The sequence below is a fragment of the Mastomys coucha genome, unplaced genomic scaffold (genome assembly GCF_008632895.1).
Source record: "Mastomys coucha isolate ucsf_1 unplaced genomic scaffold, UCSF_Mcou_1 pScaffold21, whole genome shotgun sequence".
NCBI classification, from domain to species: domain Eukaryota; kingdom Metazoa; phylum Chordata; class Mammalia; order Rodentia; family Muridae; genus Mastomys; species Mastomys coucha.
In genome coordinates this window covers 172229577-172247583 of record NW_022196904.1, presented here as the reverse complement: position 1 = coordinate 172247583, position 18007 = coordinate 172229577, and the positions used below count along the sequence as shown (strand labels likewise).

General features: G+C 50.0%; 1 protein-coding gene across 2 annotated transcripts in view; it reads left to right on the top strand.

Moving 5' to 3' along the window:
* Nucleotides 1-18007, top strand: part of Tll2 (tolloid like 2) — a 124439-nt gene that overhangs the window by 101419 nt on the left and 5013 nt on the right. For both annotated transcript variants that reach the window (XM_031390299.1, XM_031390300.1), the window contains exons 11-19: nucleotides 1139-1255; nucleotides 1975-2120; nucleotides 3222-3417; nucleotides 8389-8514; nucleotides 9137-9297; nucleotides 10999-11179; nucleotides 13578-13703; nucleotides 14972-15099; nucleotides 17587-17800. In XM_031390299.1, the coding sequence (XP_031246159.1) occupies nucleotides 1139-1255; nucleotides 1975-2120; nucleotides 3222-3417; nucleotides 8389-8514; nucleotides 9137-9297; nucleotides 10999-11179; nucleotides 13578-13703; nucleotides 14972-15099; nucleotides 17587-17800 (1395 nt within the window). The remainder of the gene's footprint in view (nucleotides 1-1138; nucleotides 1256-1974; nucleotides 2121-3221; nucleotides 3418-8388; nucleotides 8515-9136; nucleotides 9298-10998; nucleotides 11180-13577; nucleotides 13704-14971; nucleotides 15100-17586; nucleotides 17801-18007) is intronic.

The window sequence follows — 18007 nt, the reverse complement described above, 5'->3', positions numbered from 1 at the left end:
GGATATAGTGGCACATGCTTCTAATTCCAGTGCTTGAGAAGCTGAATCAGGAGGATCCAGCAAGTTTGAGGCCAGCCTGGGCTACTTAGTGACTTTAATGCCAGCCTGGGCTACATAGTGAGACCCTGGGCTTAAGCTATAGCTCAGCGCCTGTTGTTTCCTTCTTGCCTCAACTTGACGCAACTCAGGTGACACCCAAGTCTTCGTGGACCTTCCTCCAAGCTTTCAAGATCCGAAAGGTTCTCGAAACCTTGGCTCCGCAAGGCCATCACCTCCATACTTGCTCAGGAGTTGGTAGCCATGGCTTCTATGTCACATCAGGCTTGGCATAGGGACCTTTGCATGGCTGTGTCATGGGCAAAGGTCTGGACAAGCCACATAGACAATTCCATACTGGATCCAGAAAGAGCAGGGGCCTCTTGGCTCTTGTTACCCTGCTGGGCTCTGTCTAGGGACTGGGGACACTATTTCTCATTCTCCCAGATCTTTAAGTCTCCTTGTGGTCTTTATCATCCTGCCCGAGCCGTAGTCTTAGCTTGGAGGGAGAGACGTAGAATCAATCCTTAAGGGGCTCCCTGGTATCTCTCCAAAGTTCTTCCTCCCAGTCTCTCTCTCCTCAGCCCCTCAGGGTCTCTCTGCACTATCAGTCTGGGAAACCCACTCTTCTTCAACCCCGAACTTTCAGTATTGGATCTGGCTTTGAATTAACTCAAATGCAAGGAAGCTTTGGTTTCTTGGTCTCTGGCCCTACTTCCTGAGGCAAGGGTAACAGAGTGCCCAGTGCCCCAAAGGGAAGGGTGGGGTGTCTCCAAAACTGTCAGGCAAAACGAACAACCAACCATCCACCACCACTAGCTCAGCATCATCTCTCTACCGCTGGGACTCTCACAAGGTCTGCCACAGGACCCACGTGGCAGGGAAGGTACCTGCCCTCTGTCTTATACTTCAAGTGCCTGGAATCCAGACTTGTCCTTCATGGGCTCACAGATGTACCATTCTTGAGCCCACATTTGCTCCTCTGTGGACTGCAGGATCAGCTGTCACTTTGAGGGCCATTGCCTACTTCCTGTCTTTCCTTCAGGCTGCGGTGAGGTGAGCCAGATGTCCGCAGTGTCCTGACTGTCCTTTCTCTTTCCAGGGAGGTTTTGTGGCGATAAGGTACCTGAGCCCCTCGTCTCCTCGGACAGCCGGCTCTGGGTGGAATTCCGTAGCAGCAGCAGCATCCTGGGCAAGGGCTTCTTCGCTGTATATGAAGGTTTGTTCTTGATAAAGCAGTCAGGCGGGTGGCCACTGACAAGCATCTGTCCTTCTAGAGCAGCCTGCTTCCTTCCCAGGTGTACATGGCAGCTTTCAGGAGGATCAAGCTCTTATCATAGGGTCTGAGCTGAGCGATGCACATTCCCTCTGTCACACTTGGAAGGCAAAGGCCAAGTGTGCTAAGCTCTGCCACTGTCACAAACCCAGTGAGCTCTCCTCTCAATCCAGCTGGGGTATGAAAGGCATCAGGGTATAGAGTCCTGTAGAGATGGCAGTGGCCTCTGGCCACATGAATGAGCTCAAGCAGGGGGCCTGACATCTCTGGACTCTTGCTTCATCAGGAAAAAAACCAAACAAACAAAAAAACCAAAACACGTTGCTACCCAGACTTCCCATTTCAGGTAAGAGAAGGGCTGTGAAATCACCCTAGGGTAGCTCCTGTGTCTTAATCCTTCTGTCCTAGAAAGGAATGGAACAGGAAACACAGCAAAGCCCCCCTTTGCCTTGAATCATTGAATATTTGGACAATCCGCGTTTTTTCTGGGTGGCTACATGGCTATCCAGAGTTAAAACTCAACTTTCTCACGGCCAGTTTTGTTAGACCCAGAGGAAACTGCTGGCTCTTGGAGCCACCTTGTGGCAATAAGTAGCCATTCACCTGTGTTTGTAAGATGTGATCAAGGACCGCTGTGTTTGTTTCTTGTGTTCTCTCTAAAGCCATGTGTGGGGGAGACATAACCAAAGATGCAGGCCAGATTCAGTCCCCCAACTACCCTGACGACTACAGACCTTCCAAGGAATGTGTGTGGAGGATCACGGTGTCGGACGGGTTTCATGTGGGACTTACCTTCCAGTCCTTTGAGGTGAGCGCTGCTAGGATGTGTTCCAGAGTGTGTACTGATGTCTGCCGCATACTCTCTGCTCTATAAAGACAGAGTCTTATAGTCACCCCAGCACTCAGGAGGGAGAGGCAGGAGGAAAGAAACAAACAGAAAGGTCTGGGGGAGATGGCTCAGTCAGTGAAGTGTTTCCTTGTCTTGCTGGCACGAGGGCCTGATCCCAAGTCCCCATAAAGCCCCATATCTGCCTTGTAACCTCAGGGTTGGGAGGCCATGCAGGCAGACCCCAGGGGCTTGCTGGCCGCCAGCCTAGCCTAGCTGGTGTGCACCAGGGAAGGGAGAAAGCCTGTCTCAGAAAACAAAATAGGTGTCTTCTGGGGTTTGTTTACCTCTGACCTACACACACACACACAGAGATATGCATACACACATAGACACACAGACACACACACAGATACAAATAGACACAGACACATATACAGACAGATACACAGACACACAGAGAGAGAGCCATACACATAGACACAGACACACAGACACACACAAAGACACATACACACAGAAACTCACACACACAGATGCATACACACATAGACACACAGATACAAATAGACACAGACACATACACAGATAGATACACAGACACACACACAGAGCCATCCATACACATAGACACAGACACACACAGAGACACATACACACAGACACATACATACGGAAACTCTCTCACACACACACAGACATACACATAGACACAGATACATACACAGAGAGACATGTACACATAGACACATATATACAGAGACTCTCTCTCTCACACACACACACAGAGAGAGACAGAGAAAGAGAGAAAGAGAGAGAGAGAGAGGGAGGGAGAGATGACTTTCCACTTTGGGTTAAGAACAGGAAGCTAAAAGTCCACTTCAAGTCCATCTTCCTTGTTTCTCTTAGAGCCTACTCAGCCTGATTCATCTTGACTTCTGCCACAGAGTCAGATGGGGCAAGCTGAGTGTGAACTCAGCCTGCTTAGATTTGAGAGAGGCGGTTAGGTTTTGATTCTGAGTTAAAAATCCTTGAAGCCAAGCCAGCCAGTGTCACCCACATGGCCTCTGTCTTTCTCTTTAGATTGAAAGACATGACAGTTGTGCATATGACTATCTGGAAATCCGAGATGGTCCCACAGAGGAGAGCACCCTGATTGGCCACTTCTGTGGCTACGAGAAGCCGGAGGCAGTGAAATCCAGTGCCAACCGATTGTGGGTGAAGTTTGTGTCCGACGGCTCCATCAATAAAGCGGGCTTTGCAGCCAATTTCTTCAAGGGTATGGCTTAGTAGTCTGTTCCTGTCTTTATTCAAGGGAAGACATATTGCTTTCCCCAGTGTAAGAATTCCAAAACCTATCTGAGCTCCCGCAGGGAGAAGGTTGTTCATTCTGAACCGCTGATAGGGCTCTCCCTGTGGGGTTCATACCTGTGAGAAACAGGCTCCAGTCGGCTTCTGCAAGGAGATTTTTCTATTTGGGGACATGAGAGTTAGTGATTTTTTTTTGAAGGGTGTGTGTGTGCACGTGTGCATGTGTGCTAGTGTGCATGTGCATGTGAAAGCCTTAGGGTGACCTTAGGAGTCTCTCTCAAGCACTCTACCTATCTATTGACACAAGGTCTCTCATTTTGGCTAACCTAGCTAGTCAGCTTGCTCCAAGGGTCCTTCTGCCTTCTGATGTTAGAATTACAAGCAGGTTGCCATGCACAACTGACAGTAATGTGGGTGCCAGGGATTTGAATTCAGGTCCTCACACTTACACAGCAAACACTTTACCTACTGAAGCCAGCCTTCAAGGCCTAGTGATTTTACCAGGTTAAAGTATACATAGTGAAACCCTGATTTAATAACAACACATGCCTGGAAACCTCATTAACTGAGCTCACTGTGTCCCAGGCCTGTGTTAGCCACTTGCTTTACCTGATATCATTTTGTTTCTGTGATAACCCTTTCAGTTAGGTTTGGATTATATTGACTAGCATTGAGAAAGGTTGCTCAGGGTCACTCTTGGACATGAGTAGCAGATTAAGGATCTAAACCCTGTCTGACACCAGACCTCAGAGCCTCTACACCTTTGCCTGACACTCCTAGGTGTGAGCCAGAGAAGCACCCCAGGTCTAACACTCCAAAGGCATTGTCTCCTGTCCCACAGGCTGGTGCCCAAAAGACTGAGGTATGAGGACAGTAAGAGAACAAATATCCCTGATGGAACCAGACCGAGACCACAGAGGCGATCCAGCATAAGGAGGGGCTTCCATGGTTCCTCTAAAAGGGCATTCAGGACCCTCAAAGGATGCACACCACCCATAAGAAGGACACAGGGGTATTCCCTAGGCCTGGTACACTGTGGCTGGGTCCCCAGGATCATGCCACCAGTCCTTGGTAGAGACAAGAGGGGTCTCTGCAGCTCCTTCTTCCTTATGATAACACTTGATGTCCAGCCACCCATACCCATGTCAGGAAGACTGTGTCTTCCCTTCCCTCCTCTCCCATGTCTCCTGGCTGTGACAGACAAAAATCCCAGTCCTTCCTATCTCCCTCCCCACCCCCATCTTCCTTGTGCCTCCTTTTTGTTTTATTATTTTAGCTTTTGAGCAAGGATATCATACTGTAATCCAGGCTGGCCTGTAACTCCCTGGGACTCCTGGGCATTCTCATTCTTCGGCTTCTGAATGCTCAGATTACAGATGTGGTGAGCCACTGTGCCTGGCCCTGCCTCTTCTTAGGTACTTTTCCTAGGTTCTCTTTGAAGGGTTGACATCAGGAGAACTGACTTCCAGACAGACCACCCTGCTAGGCAGCCCTATGGCCTTACCAAAGCCTCAGTTTCCCCTTGTAGAACAGAAAGAAGAAAATGCCTCGAGTTGTGACATTCCAAGGAAACGATGGCTTGGAGACACTTTGTAAGCTGTTGGGCTCCATGTGAGATGTGCGATTACTATTCTTCCCTTTCGTGGCATGCAGAAGGAGTGAAAATCTTAACGCCCAGTTTCCTCCAACCATGGAGGCCATGGTTGGATGCCCCAGGGTGCAGTATCTGGCTCACGTGTCTTTGCCAGAAGGAGAGAATTGGAAGCATAACCACAAAGCCTGTGGCAGAGCTGGGGTGAGCCAGAGAACCTTGTGCCTTGATGCCAGTTGGCAACAGCCTTTGCCTGGGGCCCAGCTGGCCCATAACACTGGCCGAGGTGCCAGCTGGCCTCAACACTGATCTCCTGGTGCCAGATGGCAGCCCCTCTTAGAGCCAATTGGCTAGGCAGCAGGCAGAGCCTTACACTTCTGCTGCTTTCAAGAGAGGATGGTGGCATTCAAGGCTTGGCTGGTCCAAGGGGTGCGACAACTATCTTGAATCCCTACACACTATCATTCCAGTGCAGAGGGGCCGCAGGGGACTCTGGGTAAGGGAGGCTTTCTTGAAGGTATTTCTTCAAAGCCCTGGGGCATGCTCTAATTTCCCTTAACTCTCTCTGAAATTCCTTTAAGATCTTTTCCGGGTCTCCTTACCGAATGGGTCCTTCTTTTCCTGTGTGCTTAGAGGAGGGAAAGAACCCAGAGCCTTAGCCCTACCTGGCTAAGCTCTGGTTCCAGCCCATTCTACCTGCATGAGCCCAGATCTCCTAAGAAGCTGTGCTCCGTTTGGAAGGAGCATGAGCCAGTGGGCTTGGCAGAGGTGGCACCGCGGAGGCCATGTAGCCAGCTAGACCCTGGCAAGAATAGTGCCTGCGTGCCTGCCACCTACTGACAATGGAGCCGTTCCGCAGACACAGCCCACCGCCCTTGAAGCTTTCTCCAGGTCCCTGGCTAACATAGCCTTTTGTCTCTGCAGGAATGGAGCTTTCTTTGCTTTAAGTCCACCCCACTAGCTTCTCTCCCTCCATCTGGCAATAACTAGGCTGAGAAATGGTGATCCCCTCTTTCTTGCCTCTGTGCCCTGCCCACAACCACCACAGCTCCAGGCATCAGGGCCCCCTCTCCTTTCCCCTTGGGTCTTTATTTATTTTTGTCCTTTCTCATGGAATCTTTTCTAAGTTTCCTCTGCTCTCTCGTCCACTTCTTAGACCTGCTGTGCCCCTCCCATCTACCGGTTCCTTCTTCACTGAGCCATCCCAGGTGCCCCTCCCTTCACCTGTCCTTGCCTCTCGCCTCGTCTCCTGCCCCCTTTGCCCAGGCTGTCTCTCCTTCTACCCTTCCCATCATTGTCTTTCCAACTCCTGGATGTGCAGAAACTGCGTCCTGGTTGTCTGAAGTGACAGCCCTGCACACTGACAGTATACCAGTCCTTCATGGGCATAATTTTCAATCACCACAAAAAAAACCCAACACTGCTCTTGTCGTTTTAAAAGTAGAGGAAGGCTCAGAAAAGCCAAACACCCGGCATCCAAGTCCATATGATTGGATCATATCCGTTGGCCCAACCTGACCCAACTTGCCTGGAATCCTGGTCTCTTTCTACTGCTCTATATGATCCTATATATTTCCCTTATTGCAAAATTTCTGAAAAAATTTTTAGATGCCTTAGAAAGTCCTTTCCATATTTCAATACAATGAGTAAATAGTTGCTTGAACACTGTTTCAACATGGTTACTACTACATTTATTAATGGTCCTGGAAAACTTCACCTCCCTGCCTACAGCATCTTTTGGCACCCAGCGACCAACTCACTTCAGTCATTATTGAGCCCAAGAACACCTGACACTCAGAGTTACTCTGTGTGCTCTCCACTGAACAAAACACTGGGGTGTTGACAAGCTATCCTCTCCCTGGAGAAGGGCCATCAAACTGAGAAGGGATGTGTGCAGAACAGGCAAGGAAGAGGGCAGAAAGTGGCTTCATTTGAGTTGGAAGAGGAAAGCAGAGAGGGAAAAATAGTAGAGAGGGCGTTGCGTTTGTGGAGGACCAATGATCTGAGAGTTTGAGGAGCCAGACAGCCCTAGGGAACCTCTGAGAAAGAGTAGGCAAGGACCCGAGCAGCTAGCTACCCAGCAAGATTCTGTCCATGGTGGTGAGGTTGGCTATCTATCTTTTCAGGTTGGTCCCAACTCTTAGTCATTCTGAATTCTTTTGTTTCCTGGTGGGATCCATTCTTTCAAGATTTTCCCAGGCCTGGAGAGATGGCTCAGTGGTTAAGAGCACTGACTGCTCTTCCAGAGATCCTGAGTTCAATTCCCAGCAACCTGGCTCACAACCACCATGGGTAATGGGATCTGATGCCCTCTTCTGGTGTGTCTGAGAAGAGCAGCAGTGTACTCATATACATAAAATAAATAAATAAATCTTAAAAAAAAAAATAGAAGATTTGCCCAACAACTTCGTATTTCCCCTGCCTCTATGTTCCTCGGTGCCACGGATTGGCACTCCCCCTTCCTGCCCTGCTCACTTTGCATTTTTAGTGCTGTTGAGTGGTCTCTTCATTAGACTCTTCTGGCAGAGGCAGAGCACACCCTGTGTGCTATGTTTCATGGACCAACATACCATAGCCTGACAATGGAATGATTTTCCTGTTGTTTCTAATAGTTGTCTTAGAGATGGGCAGTGCTAAGGATTTTCTTTACTTGAGTGGCTTGTGAGCTAACATCTGAGAGGTTCTCCAGTGACTCCTATGTTGTATCCATGGTCAGAGCTCGTAGCAACCTACTCACTGCTGTTTAATGCTCTGAGCACACTCCTGGGCACCTGCTTGTCCTGAATGTCTCAAGGTACCCACCCCCCAAAACTCCTCCCTGCCTACCCAACAATTTCTCCAGAAATAATGGCTAACTTGAGAGCCCAGTGTTTTAGGTAACGTCTTATGAATTCCTATTTTAAAAAAAAAAATGCTTCACAGCAGACTTCTTGTTCTGTCTAGGATACTAGTACATCATCTGTAAGTGTGCCCCTCTATTAGCATCCTTTACTGAATGCCTCTAAGAAGTTCCATGGCATTTCCATGAAGCCCCTGATGTGGAACCTGGTGGGATTTATAAAACCAGTCATGTATACTGGATGGGTACCTTGCTTAATTCTGTTCTCCAGGCCTGGTCCTTTCTTTTCTGGATAACTATCTGTCCCTACTTATGTGATCAGGATCCCACCTTTGATTATAGCTGCGTATGACTGTTAAGTCTAGACAAGAGAGTTTTTAGAAGGTGACCACTAGGAATAGTAAGTAGTTCTTATCATAGAGGAATGTACCGAGAGCTCTACGATATGGAAGGGAGGAAACTGTATATCTTGGTGACAATTTAGCCCTGTCACCTTCCCTCCCCCACAGAGGTGGATGAGTGCTCCTGGCCAGACCATGGTGGGTGCGAGCAGCGCTGTGTAAACACGCTCGGCAGCTACACGTGTGCCTGTGACCCTGGCTACGAGCTGGCTGGCGACAAGAAGACATGTGAAGGTTGGTATTGGGCTTGTCAAGTTGAAATGACAGGGACTGGGAGACAAGTTTTAGGAGAGGTGGGGACAGAGGCGGGCAGGTGGTTGGCTATGGAGTAACAGTGGACAGACAAGAAACAAGCAGGGACAGTCACAAGAAGAACAGGTTCCAGCCACCGTTGAAACTGTGAGACAGAGGCTGCAGCTTGTCGCCTACTGTAGGTGTGTAGCATTCATGTAGTTGTCATGGCAAGACCACAAGGAACTGTAATCACTTTGGTGTGACTCGGTTGATAGCCTGGGTTCAGCCCACCTACATGAATGCTCACACAAGCCAGGCACAGTGAGGAGCTTGATGCAGACATCTTTAACTCTCCTTTGGTCCAAGACCTGTGGAGACCCACCCCAACTGTGTTACCGTGTGACATGTCAAATGTGTTGTCATCACTTAAAAAGCAGTGGACATGTGCCCATCTTGTTCCTCCAAAGCTTCAGTGGAAACTAGAAGAAAGGAATCCGAGTTAGTTCAGGCTGTCTAACTTCTTCCGATTACTAGAGGCCAGCAGGTCTTCCTGGTGCTTGGGGGAGATGGCAGTCACCAGGAACCAAAACCAGATGACTTTAAAATGTTTCCCTCCATGCAGTGGCCTGTGGTGGATTCATTACCAAGCTAAATGGCACCATCACCAGTCCCGGATGGCCGAAGGAGTACCCCACAAACAAGAACTGTGTCTGGCAGGTGGTGGCTCCCATGCAGTACCGCATCTCCCTGCAGTTCGAAGCCTTCGAGTTGGAAGGCAATGACGTAGGTCTCAGCCCCGTGTCTGATGTGGCTGCATTTGTGACTGTGTTGTAGCTGTGTTGAGATGTGACTCAGAGCTAGAACAGGCTCTTTAGGCATCAAAGTGGAGGCCTGGGGTGCGACAAGGCAGAACTGGGGGGTTGTAGAGAAGGGGGCATGTTTCATATCAGTTTCGCTGTATGCCCTTTTCACTGAGTCCAAGGAAGATAGGGGTCAAGAGTAAAGGAGAAGGAGCTAAGGGTAGAATGGTCAGGACAGATCTAAATGCCAATTTGAAGGGGCTGAGAGCTGGCTGGTGTCCAGCTGAGGCGGATAAAGGCTCTGAGGGCCAGTAGCAGACAGAGATATGATAAACAGCCTGTTCCTTTCTCTTGGGAGTGGCTATGGATAATCAAGTTAGAGGAGGACGACATGGTAGCCCACAGCCTGGCTGGTGACTGGATCATCCCACCTCTGCACCTGGGGCTACGTGTACTTCTCCATGGGCCCCTGCCACACCCCACCTGGGACTGCCACTTTTGCAACAGAAGCAGCCTAGCCCCTAGCCACTCCATCAGTCCTTTAGATTATGAAGAGAGACGTCCACACCAAAAATCCCGCTCCAGGAGGCTCAAGAGCCGGCTGAACAGTTAAGAGGAAGCAGGGCTCTTATAGAGGACCCAAGTTCCATTCTAAGTACCTTTCTTGGGTGGCTCACAACTGCATATAACTCTTCTGACCTCCACAGCCACCTACACACACGTGTGCAGATCCACACACCTACATATAACTAAAAATAAAACACATCTTTACACATAAAACGAACAAAAGGAAAAAAAAAACAATGGATGGAAAGCTCTGGAGCTAATCAAGGTTAACCTCAAAGCGGGTACTTCAGAGAAAAAAAAACTAGACATTTGAAAGCAGCTGAGCAGACATTCAGTTGTTTTCAAAGTAAATTCTAGACACATGAGGTAACGTAGATACTAGTTCCAGCTCTACTGCTGCCGAGCGAGCGGTGACTTCAGACAAACACCTTTCACCTTCTGAACATTAGTTTGCCTGCATGAGACTATGATAGAGTTGGATGTTGGATGGTGGCCATAGTTTGAAGATTTTACTCCCATGCTGTCTCCTCTTCTGCCGCCTCCTAACAGCAGGGGGAGGGGGACCATTGCTGAAGCCAATGCCTTGTGGTTGCCCAAGAGATAAATGAGTAGAGAAGCAAGTAGGGATCCGGCCTTATGCTGCCAGGCAGTGGGACCTCACAGAGCCTCAGCTGGAAAGCCAAAGTCCTTGTCACCCTCTGGTAGTCAACAGCACAGTGACAATACAGAGGACTCCAGCTTCAAGACGGATTGAGCCCATTTTCCCACAGGGGAGGGTGTGGTTTTGGGGTGGAGGAGAATATATGTTACAGAATTATAAAATACAATGGGTCCTCTCTCTGATGAGGACCTATGAATATCGACAGGAGGACTTTGGGAGGGAGGAGCGAGAGGAGAGGGGCTGTACTGAGCTGTGGCCGCTAATTTGTCCTCTAACAGCTCTGGATGGAGTCTTAGCTGCTACCATATAAGGGTGAAGTTACAATCCAAAAGTCTGAGGACACCACAACTATAGTGGCAAGAGGGCACAGAGGGGGAGGTGGCATCAGTGTTCCTGGGACACACAGGTGGAGTAACTGAGGGGCAGCATACTGCCCTGGTCCCTGTTCCTTCACAGGTCTGTAAGTATGACTTCGTAGAGGTACGCAGTGGCCTGTCCCCGGATGCCAAGCTTCATGGAAAGTTCTGCGGCTCCGAGACCCCGGAGGTCATCACATCGCAGAGCAACGACATGCGCGTGGAGTTCAAGTCGGACAACACTGTCTCCAAGCGTGGCTTCAAGGCTCACTTCTTCTCAGGCAGGTGGGGCGGGCCTGCAGAGGCCCGTAAGGCTCCTGGACCCTGGGTTCCTGCAGCTTCCTCTCCTCCTTCTCCAACTTCCTCTCCATCCTGCATCCTGATAGTGGCTTTTATACTGTGGCCTAGTTCATCTGCTGGGGATACCCCAACAGGTTGTCAACAGGTTGTCTTAAGTTCAGCTTACAACAAAGAATTTCACTCTAAGTTCTATGAGCCAGAAATCAGAATTCAAGGGCACCACAAGGTACATAGTAGGACCTGTTGGTCACATCCCACTGGCGAATGAACTGTTTGGTGAGGGGTTTGGATCTCTGTCTTAGTCCTCAGCATTGAAGCAGGTCTATTACTTGTTGATTGTACAGGTACTCGGTGTTCTGTCTCTGACTTCTGAGCCACGCAGTCTCTCACTGAGCAAGCTCTGTGTTGTGTTATAGGTACAACACAGACCTGAGCTCAGAGGTTGCCTGGATGGCACCCAGCATTGCATAAGCTTCTTCCTGGTCGGGAAGGCTAGAAAGACAACATCTTACTAAGACTCAGCTTAGGTCGGGCTTGACAAGGGCTGGTATTTGGAGGAGATGGGGCCTGAGACAGTGAGGAAAGGCTCTCTGCTTGATGCATGTGGGCTAGCCAGATCCAAAGGGCCGAGATGCAGCTAGTATGACTAGGAAGGAACTGGCTAAGGTCTGGAGAAGAAGGGGCATCATGAACTTGGATTTGGGGGGTCTCAGTGTTCACAAAGACTGAGATAAGACCAGACTGGCAGGAGTCATGCTTGTCTGGGGAGGCCACAGGTGGGTCAGGTCAGGCAGGCTTGGCCATAATGAACCGTGCATGGATAGCGGCTGAAGCCTGAGGTCCAGGGGACCAGGACAAAGCCCTCTATAGGTTCTGAGCAAGGAGGCCTACAAATGCCAATGTGATCAAACTGGGCCAAGCAGGATGGAGCTAAGAGGGTTGGGAATCCCCTCAGAGGAGTAGCTGATGGCCCTGATGACGGTACTTTTCATCCTTGCACACAGAACCCAGCAGCAGAGAAGCTATATGTGAGGGTAGAGACCCATGAATGTCAGCAAGAGGACCTAGGAAAGGATAAGGAGGGAGAGGAGGAAGAGGAGGAGGAAGAAGAAGAGGAAGAGGAGAAGGAGGAGCATGAGGAGGAGGAGGAGGAGGAGGAAAGGAGGAGGAGAGGAGGAGGAGGAGGAAGAGAGGAGGAGGAGAGGAGGAGGGGGAGGAGAAGGAGGAAAGAAAGAAGAGAGGAGGAGGGGAAGGAGGAGGAGGAAGAAGAGGAGGAGGAGGAGGAAGAAGAGGAGGAGGAAGAGGAGGAGGAGGAGGAGGAAGAAGAGGAGGAGGAAGAAGAGGAAGAGGAGGAGGAAGAGGAGGAGGAAGAGGAGGAAGAGGAAAGAATGAGAAGAGGAAGAAGAAGAGGAGGAGGAGGAGGAGGAAGAGAGGCCTGCACTGGGCTGTGACAGTCAATTTGCATCTAAGAGCTCTGGATGGAGTCTCAGTTGTTCCCATGAAATACAAGGATGAAGCTATAGTGTGAATTGTCCTAGGACACCACAACTAGAGTGGCGAGAGAGTACCGAGTCCTCTCAAGGTGACACTAAGGCACATATAGAGTGGGATACAAGCACGGGGAGGATGGAGTGGAGACAGGACCTCATTTACTGCAGAAGGCAGGTGGCCATGGAAATGTCCACTCAGCCAGAGCCTCAGCAGCCACCGGATGAGAGCCAACACTGGAGCTCACACAGGATTGTAATTATAGCAACCAACACTTCCTGGGGACTAGACACTCTCCCAAGGGCTTCCCTGATTCCCATTCATTTCCCCCTCCAGCGTCCTGAGGAGGCCTGAGACAACTACCCTTACCTCTCCACACACAGGGCACTGTGTGTCCAGACCTATGGGTCATAATCTGCTTCTTGCTGAATGACTAGGCATATGAGCTTCCTCAGCCTGTTTCTTTGCTTGTAAACTGGGGTACAGATAGGCTTTTCTAAGCTTGAGTGGGAATTAACTTAGATGGCAATAACAAGTGTCCGGGACCCATCCCATGGTAACTATCAGTATATGTTGGGCATTTTCGTTATTGCTGCTGTTGATGTTCATGTGAACCTGTCCTCCAGGGAGCTCCTTGGTTTGGGTGGGAAGCAAGACAAGAGCATATGTTTCTTCCACAAAAGTGCTTTAGCAGCGCAGAGATCCCCCAAGAGACCAATAGATGCCCCAAACATCCCAAACAAAGATGCCCCCCTCTGTGACTGACACCCCTTTAAGGGACTGTGATCTGGGAGGCTTGTTGGAGGAAGTCACTTTTGAGCAGGTTCTGAGCCCTGAGGGACAGCGGCAAAGCTGGCAGCTCTTCTCAGGAGAGTCCATTGATTCCAGCAGACAAGGACGAGTGTGCCAAAGACAATGGCGGCTGCCAGCAGGAGTGTGTCAACACGTTCGGGAGCTACCTGTGCCGATGCAAGAACGGGTACCGGCTGCACGAGAACGGACATGACTGCAAAGAGGGTGAGCGGAAGCTGTGGGGTGGGTGCCACCTGTGGCTGCACCCGCTTCCCCCAGGTGTGTGAGGGAGGGAGGGAGTCTTGGGTGGGGGTCAGCTTGGGGAGCCACCATCTGCCAAACAACATGAGATCTCTGTCTGAGTCCTCAAGCTAGGGACCCTCCAGTAGGATACCACTCTGGTGGCCCTCCTGGGGGACAGACATTCTCCTCAGGAGGCCAACATGAGTGTCCATTGCAATTAATCCAGTAGGCTTCAGAACTAACACACATTGATCTAAATCATGGCTCTGCCATTCCCTCGATGTGCATTCTTCAGCTAGTTACTTAAATACTCTGAGCTTCAGTTCCTATTCTGTAACAAGCAAAGTACACATGCCTCCTTCCTAAGGGTTCTACAAGGATTAAAGCCTGCCTAGGAAGTGTCTGAGTCAGGCTGGTCCATACTGTATAGTCTAAGTGTCAATAAATATCAGGCCCATGTCTGTCATGACAGTGGGACTGAGCATGAAATAAGAGGAAGTGTCTTACTCCCCTCCTTAGCGCCTGCTGAGGGCCTTTCAGAGTCAGATGGCTGTTCATATGCCGCCATTGCGGAGGAAGCCTGCCCTTAGCTTTTCCCTTGCCCAGTGAAGGGAGTTTGTATATCTGTGATAAACGTAGCTCCAAGCCTTGCCCTGTCCTGGGTGCAGTAGGGGAGAGGGAGGGTGAGGAAGATGTGAAGACCACGTGCCTCCTTCTGTTTCCTTATGTGGAGATGGGGACAATCCAGTGAGAGGGTTCATACAAACCACTTACCACAGAGGAAGACATAGTCAAAACACCATCACCAAGTAGGCCATGGTACCACTCTCCGATAATAATGAGTGACCTGGATGGAACTGATGGAGGGAAGGCATAGAGACCTCACGGGGATCTCTGCTAACATTCACCATGGGCGGCACTCTCTAGGCCTTTTACATGGGATGCTCAGCCACACCTATGAGCCTGGAACCCTTTTTACACACGAGGACATGAGAGGTCTTGATGCCGTAAGTTGAAGAACCAGTGCTCTCACTGAACTCCATCTGACCCCCGGGCACTAAGTCAGCTACATCCCCAGTGCCAACCTCCATGTAAACAGTCATAGTAATTGAAATGTCTCTCCTCCTGAGCCAGTTCAAGCCAAGTCAACGCCTGGTCACATCAGTTGCAGGCTGGCTGCCCATACTGTTGACCCTGTGATGCTGCCTCCAGCTGAATGACCCCTCTGTGTGTCCCCTTCTGACCTCCAGCTGGCTGCGCATACAAGATTAGCAGTGCAGAGGGGACCCTGATGAGCCCCAACTGGCCTGACAAATACCCCAGCCGGAAGGAATGTACCTGGAACATTTCATCAACCGCAGGCCACAGGGTGAAAATTGTGAGTCGCCTCATTAGTTTGTTAAAAGTACAAACCTTGGCATGAAGCAGGGGATGGGTTCAAGTCCCTGCTCCATGATCAGCATGGAACATATCTGGGCCTCAGTTTTCCTGTTGGGAAATGGGGAGATGCTGTGAATCTTGCAGTGTGTGCTCTGAGCAGAGGGAGGGAGCATGCTCAGAGCTCTCTAACAGCCCTGCTTATAGAAGCACTGTGTGAGGTGACGACTGCCACGCAGGTCTGCCGTGCTGTGTGTGATTCAGGGCTGATCTCTTACAGATTATTTTACTCTTGAAGAAGAAGACAAAAACAAAAGGCTTAATTTACACAGAACACTGAGAAGGAAGGTCACAAGTCCTCAGGTCTCTCATTCCCACTCTAGACATTTGTGGATCTCTTCAGAAGTTTCCCACACAAGGAAACTCTTTTTTTTTCCTTACTCAAATCAGTCACATAGAATAAATATAATTTATTCATACTCCTCTGCAATTTACATCTTCATCAATTAACAGTAGGGCCACCGTACTAACTCCTCCTTCAGTTAGAAAAACAATTGCCTTGCAAATCATGCAGCATCTCACCCGTATCTGATGTGTGGTCTCACACAGCACATGTTATTATTTACAAACATCAAAACAAAATACCTCACACACACACACACACACACACACACACACACACATACGCAGGGGCACACTCACATACGCAGGAACACTCAAAGACACACAGATACACACAGATGCACATGTGCACTCACAGAAACATACATACAAACATACACAGGAACACTCACACACACAAACATGCACACTCACATACACAGAAACACTCACAGACATATGCACAAACACACAGACACACGCAGGAGCACATTCACAGACATATACACACAAACATGCACAGTCACATACACAGGAACAATTGCAGACACACAGACATATACACACAGATAGATACACGTGCATGCTCGTAGACACACGCACACAGAGAGACACATACAGAAACACATCAGACACACCTCTCAGACTGCTGAGATGAGCAAGATGAAGCTTATGAAATGACAGACTGAAAAACGCAGGGAGGAGGGAAGAGAACAGAGGAAGACATGGTGATTTGTAGATGATAATGTCAGGGTGCTTTCCTGCTGTATGAGGATAAATTAACGGGCTCCCAAGGCATCATGGGTACAGAAGGGACCCCAAACCATGGGGCATGCTCCCTGGGCTCCTCCTGTACATGATGTGTCCTGCCTATGTAGAAACTGCTTTCTTCTGCCCTGGGTCCCTTAGAACAGTGTACACTCTGGAAGAGGGTGAGTTAGGAGCGCCTTCGAAAGGCCAGCTTTGCTCTAGACTGCCATCTGCTGGAGAGCTGCTCTGTTGCTCCGCACTCTCCTTTCCTGCCAGCCGTGAAGAACAGCGTTCCCTGGGGGTGGGACCTCGAACCTGCAAAGTGGGAAGCCTCCATCTGAGGTGTCTGCAGACAAGAATTATTCGAAAAAAGACACTTCCCTTGAAAATGGTTGGTGAGCGTGTGGATGGAACTCTGCCATATTTACTGTAGTGATCCCCCCACCCCCGCACGCAACTAGTGTCCCCCTTCCCACTCTATCCCAATCCGACCTTCGCCTAACACTTCCTGCTCACCCTGACATCACAGACAGGCTGACAGCCAGCCAGGCATCTACCCAGCACCCAATGATCTGTATATGGCCAGAAACTGTTCAGTTTCTCAGCCTAACAACCGGGGGGGCGGGGGGAGGCAATCTCTGATGGAAGGACGGGAAGAAAGGAGGCAACGGGAACCTGGCTGTGGTTAACAGTGTAGCTCTAGGTCATGTTCAATTCCTACTGCAGCTGAACAGATTTAAGCAAGCCAATTAGCATCTTTATGACTCAGTTTCTCCTTCAGCTCACTTGGGATAATAATAGATCTTCATAACCTCATCAGAATTTAAGTGAGAAAATTTTCATCACTTATTGGGATGGGAAAAACTCCCAACACGTCAGCCCCTTTGGTGGCAGAACAGCGTGGCCCTGCTCAAGAGCCTCTGGTATTTCAAGTATATGGCAGTTGACACAGGCTAACAGCAACACCTCTGAAGCCACAGATCCTGGGTTACATACCTTCTCTGCCAGTGAGGACGCTGGCCATGCCGTCTGATGTCTTCTTTGGGGGTTGTGCCCAGAACAGGGTCGCAGGGACTGGATGAGGGGCCGTTTGTAAAGCCTGTAACACAGGGCCAGCATGGGTGAGCGAGCGCTCAGTGCTAGCTGGCTCCTAGCATTAAAGGAAGGATGGAAAGAAGTATATATCTGGGCAGCCGGCTCTGGGACTGGATGTCGTACCATCACAGCAATGGTGGACGCCCCTAAAAAGCTGGTAGACAGATACCTCCAGGCCCTGGGTGCCCCTCCCTTCCCTTCCCCCTCCCCTCCCCCTCTCAATGCCTGATCCTTGCCTCACTTTCTGTTCTCCCCTCCCCAGACATTCAGTGAGTTTGAGGTTGAGCAGCATCAGGAATGTGCCTACGACCACCTAGAACTGTACGACGGGACAGACAGCTTGGCCCCCATCCTCGGCCGCTTCTGTGGCAGCAAGACGCCGGATCCCGTGGTGGCTACGGGCAGCAGCCTGTTTCTCAGGTTTTACTCGGACGCCTCAGTACAGAGGAAAGGCTTCCAGGCTGTGCACAGCACGGGTGCGTGGCGGCGGCCCGGGGCTGGTGACTTCTGGCTGAGCACCTCTCAGGCTCAGGAAGGGCGAGGGAGTAGCACTCTCAAACATTCCTGTTAAGAGAAGCATGGGCAATTGCCTTAGACTGAAGGGCTGCTCTCCTTTGATGTCATTACTTGACAAAACTGGATGTGCGTAACACGTCGTTGGTGCTGGGTGGCCATTGTTCCAC